This window comes from Rattus rattus, chromosome 9 (assembly GCF_011064425.1).
Source record: "Rattus rattus isolate New Zealand chromosome 9, Rrattus_CSIRO_v1, whole genome shotgun sequence".
Lineage (NCBI taxonomy): Eukaryota > Metazoa > Chordata > Mammalia > Rodentia > Muridae > Rattus > Rattus rattus.
This window is the reverse complement of record NC_046162.1, coordinates 38,689,849-38,692,862: the sequence shown is the minus strand read 5'-3', so window position 1 is coordinate 38,692,862 and position 3,014 is coordinate 38,689,849. Positions and strand designations below refer to the sequence as shown.

At 43.8% G+C, this 3,014-nt stretch overlaps 1 protein-coding gene across 1 annotated transcript; it reads left to right on the top strand.

The window, feature by feature from the left end:
• Positions 1–275: 275 nt before the first annotated feature.
• LOC116909368 (olfactory receptor 1361-like) lies at positions 276–1,217 on the top strand. The gene has a single exon (XM_032912918.1). It carries the CDS (start codon positions 276–278, stop codon positions 1,215–1,217), a length of 942 nt encoding a protein of 313 aa, XP_032768809.1.
• Positions 1,218–3,014: the final 1,797 nt, after the last annotated feature.

The window sequence follows — 3,014 nt, the reverse complement described above, 5'->3', positions numbered from 1 at the left end:
GAATGCATACAGACCAAATGATGTAATGTCTGGAATACAGAAGAGGGAAATAGAGCAACTGGAAAAAAGTTGTACACTAGTGCTGGACATCCTGCGGGGGTTGGAAATTGAACATGGGTCCTCTGGAAGATTAGCTAGGTCTTTGAATTGTTAAAACATCTTTCCAGCCTTTTTGCAGTTTTATGACATGGCAATGTCTATAGTGTGATTTGTTGGATTCAAACCCTTAGGTTCATACATTTCTGCTTCTCGTCTTTATACCTGGACTAAAATCCATGGGAGGCACCAACGAGTCGAGTATCTCAGAGTTCCTCCTCCTGGGCCTCTCCAGTCAGCCCCAGCAGCAGCAGCAGCTCCTCTTCCTGCTCTTCCTCATCATGTACCTGGCCACTGTCCTAGGAAACCTGCTCATCATCCTGGCCATCAGCACAGACTCCCGCCTGCACACCCCCATGTACTTCTTCCTCTGCAACCTGTCCTTTGTGGATGTCTGCTTCTCCTCCACCACTGTCCCCAAGGTACTGGCCATTCACATATTCAGAAATCAAGCCATTTCCTTCGCTGGGTGTCTCACACAGTTGTATTTTATCTGTGTGTTTGTGGACATGGACAATTTCCTACTGGCTGTGATGGCCTATGACAGGTATGTGGCCATAAGCCATCCTTTACACTACACAAAAAAGATGACCCATCAGCTCTGTGTCCTGATGGTGGTTGTATCATGGGTCACTGCCAGCCTGAATGCTTTGTTGCACACTCTGCTCATGGCTCGACTCTCCTTCTGTGGAGACAACATCATCCCCCACTTCTTCTGTGAAGTGACTCCCCTGCTGAAACTCTCCTGCTCAGACACACATCTCAATGAGCTAATGATTCTTACTGTTGCAGGGCTGATAATGTTAGCCCCATTTGTTTGTATCCTTGTGTCTTATATCCTTATTGCTTATGCTGTTGTGAGAGTTTCATCCACAGGAGGAAGATGGAAAGCCTTCTCTACCTGTGGCTCCCACCTGGCTGTGGTCTGCCTCTTCTATGGCACCATCATATCCCTGTATTTCAACCCCTCATCCTCTCACTCAGCTGGGAAGGACATGGCAGCTGCCATGATGTACACAGTGGTGACCCCAATGCTGAACCCTTTCATCTACAGCCTGAGGAACAGGGACATGAAAGGGGCTTTAAGGAAAGTGCTCACCATGAGATTTCCATCCAAGTAATAGTGTTGAAAGTGTCAAACATCACAGAGGGAACCATTGTCTAAGAAGTCTTCATGTTTTATATATCATCTGAAACATAGCACTTGTCTTTTGAAAGAAAAGCATCTACTGTCATTATCATATACAAAACCCTGGATACAAATCCTTAAGGTAAACATATGAAATAACAATTTAACAAATGTCAATTGGATTGTCTTATCAATGCACCATAAGCACCCCTGCCCAGATTTGGAGAAGAAAAAGGAGTCTCAATGGGATGACAATGGAAAGCGAGTAATGGTAAGCTCAAAACTGGGTCAGGTGTTGTTGGAATAAGGAATTGACTCCTGCTCCAGATGAGATGTGGTTTCCAAATTGACTCAATGACCGGTCTAATGTAGTTCACTACAAGACTGAGCTATGATTGGCCAAGCAGCAGCATCCACCGCCTATGCCATATCCAGGGCAATGGGCGTGCTGCTATTGTGTTTGGCATCAGCAGATCCTCTGCTCTTGTGTTCCCTTGTGCACAAAACGTCTTGTGCTGTCACAGTATCAGACACCTATCTGCTTGTGACATTCTTTTCAATGCTCTGTGTCCCTTGGCACATGCCAGCTCCCAACTGGGTGTGTCTGGGACACCTCTGGGAAACCACAGAGATTTGTTCTTTCTCACCACAGAGACTTCAACCTGAGTCCTTTTCACAGAAGATCAGACTTGGTGGGTTGAGAAGGAAGGGATTGGAGCTCCAGGAAACCCTACTTCTGTAGCTCATTTGGACTTACTATGTTATTGTTAATATCTGGGCATTATATAGCAGTTAACATTAAGCAGGAAATATGTCAATTTAATAAAAATGAACTGTGCCTTCTACAGTTCTAGTGTGCAGACCTGTCAGTCCCCCCTCCTCTTTCTCTGCCTCTGTGAGTGTTTGCTGGTGTTCTCATGTAGATTCTATTTGGTGGATGTTGACGTTGTTTTGTATGAGCCAGTCTCCCCATGCAGGCCTGGCTTTCCTGGAGCTTTCACTTAGTAAAAAGTTTGTGAGCATTCAATTTTAATTTCATAGTAAAACTTTTAAAGTTAGTGTCTGTTTCTTGGTTTCACTGATCTAGTTTGTTTTTATTTCTAAGATATTTATTTTCAACTGTAATGAAAATTTTCATTCATTTTATTTTTCTTTTCATTTTTCTGTTTCTTTCTCCCTCCCTTCCTTCATTCCTTCATTCATTCATTTGTTCTTTCTTTCCTCCTTTCCTACTTTGCTTTCTACCTTCCTTCCTTCCTTCCTTCTGTTCTTTCTCTCACATCTACCAAATTTAACTTGTGCTGCCATGTACTCTGAGGTGTGGCCTTCACTGAACTGTGGTCGAGTTAAAGAGGCAACACTCTTAAAGAAAACTGACACTTCCTAGTGGCTAACACTTGCCAACAGCTCTCTAGCTAGGGTCTAGTGGTGAGACTTCATTCCCACTTCCTCTGCTACTTGTGTGTAGCTTCTGCTTACACATGTCTCATATACGTTGTCACTCCACTGTGACCCTATGTGTGCAGCTTGTCTGGGAGATACCTACCACTGCTAGTTCTTACACTCTTTATGGGTAAAGTCGGTAGAACTTCTGAATTGTATCAATTATTGTTTTCAATGAAATTTGAGACACCTTCAGCCACTAATTCTAAAAGCACTTCTCCAACTCCTTCCTTTTCATTTCCTTTAGAGTCCTGCCCTGTATGTTTCTGGTGACTCTGGCTACATTCACCCTCTCTCAGTTGTCCTTTGCTCTTCTTTCCTCTCCATGCCTTAGCATGCACTATCC

Excerpts from the sequence above, each read along its gene's own strand:
- LOC116909368 (XM_032912918.1), top strand. The coding sequence starts at position 276 with ATGGGAGGCACCAACGAGTCGAGTATCTCAGAGTTCCTCCTCCTGGGC.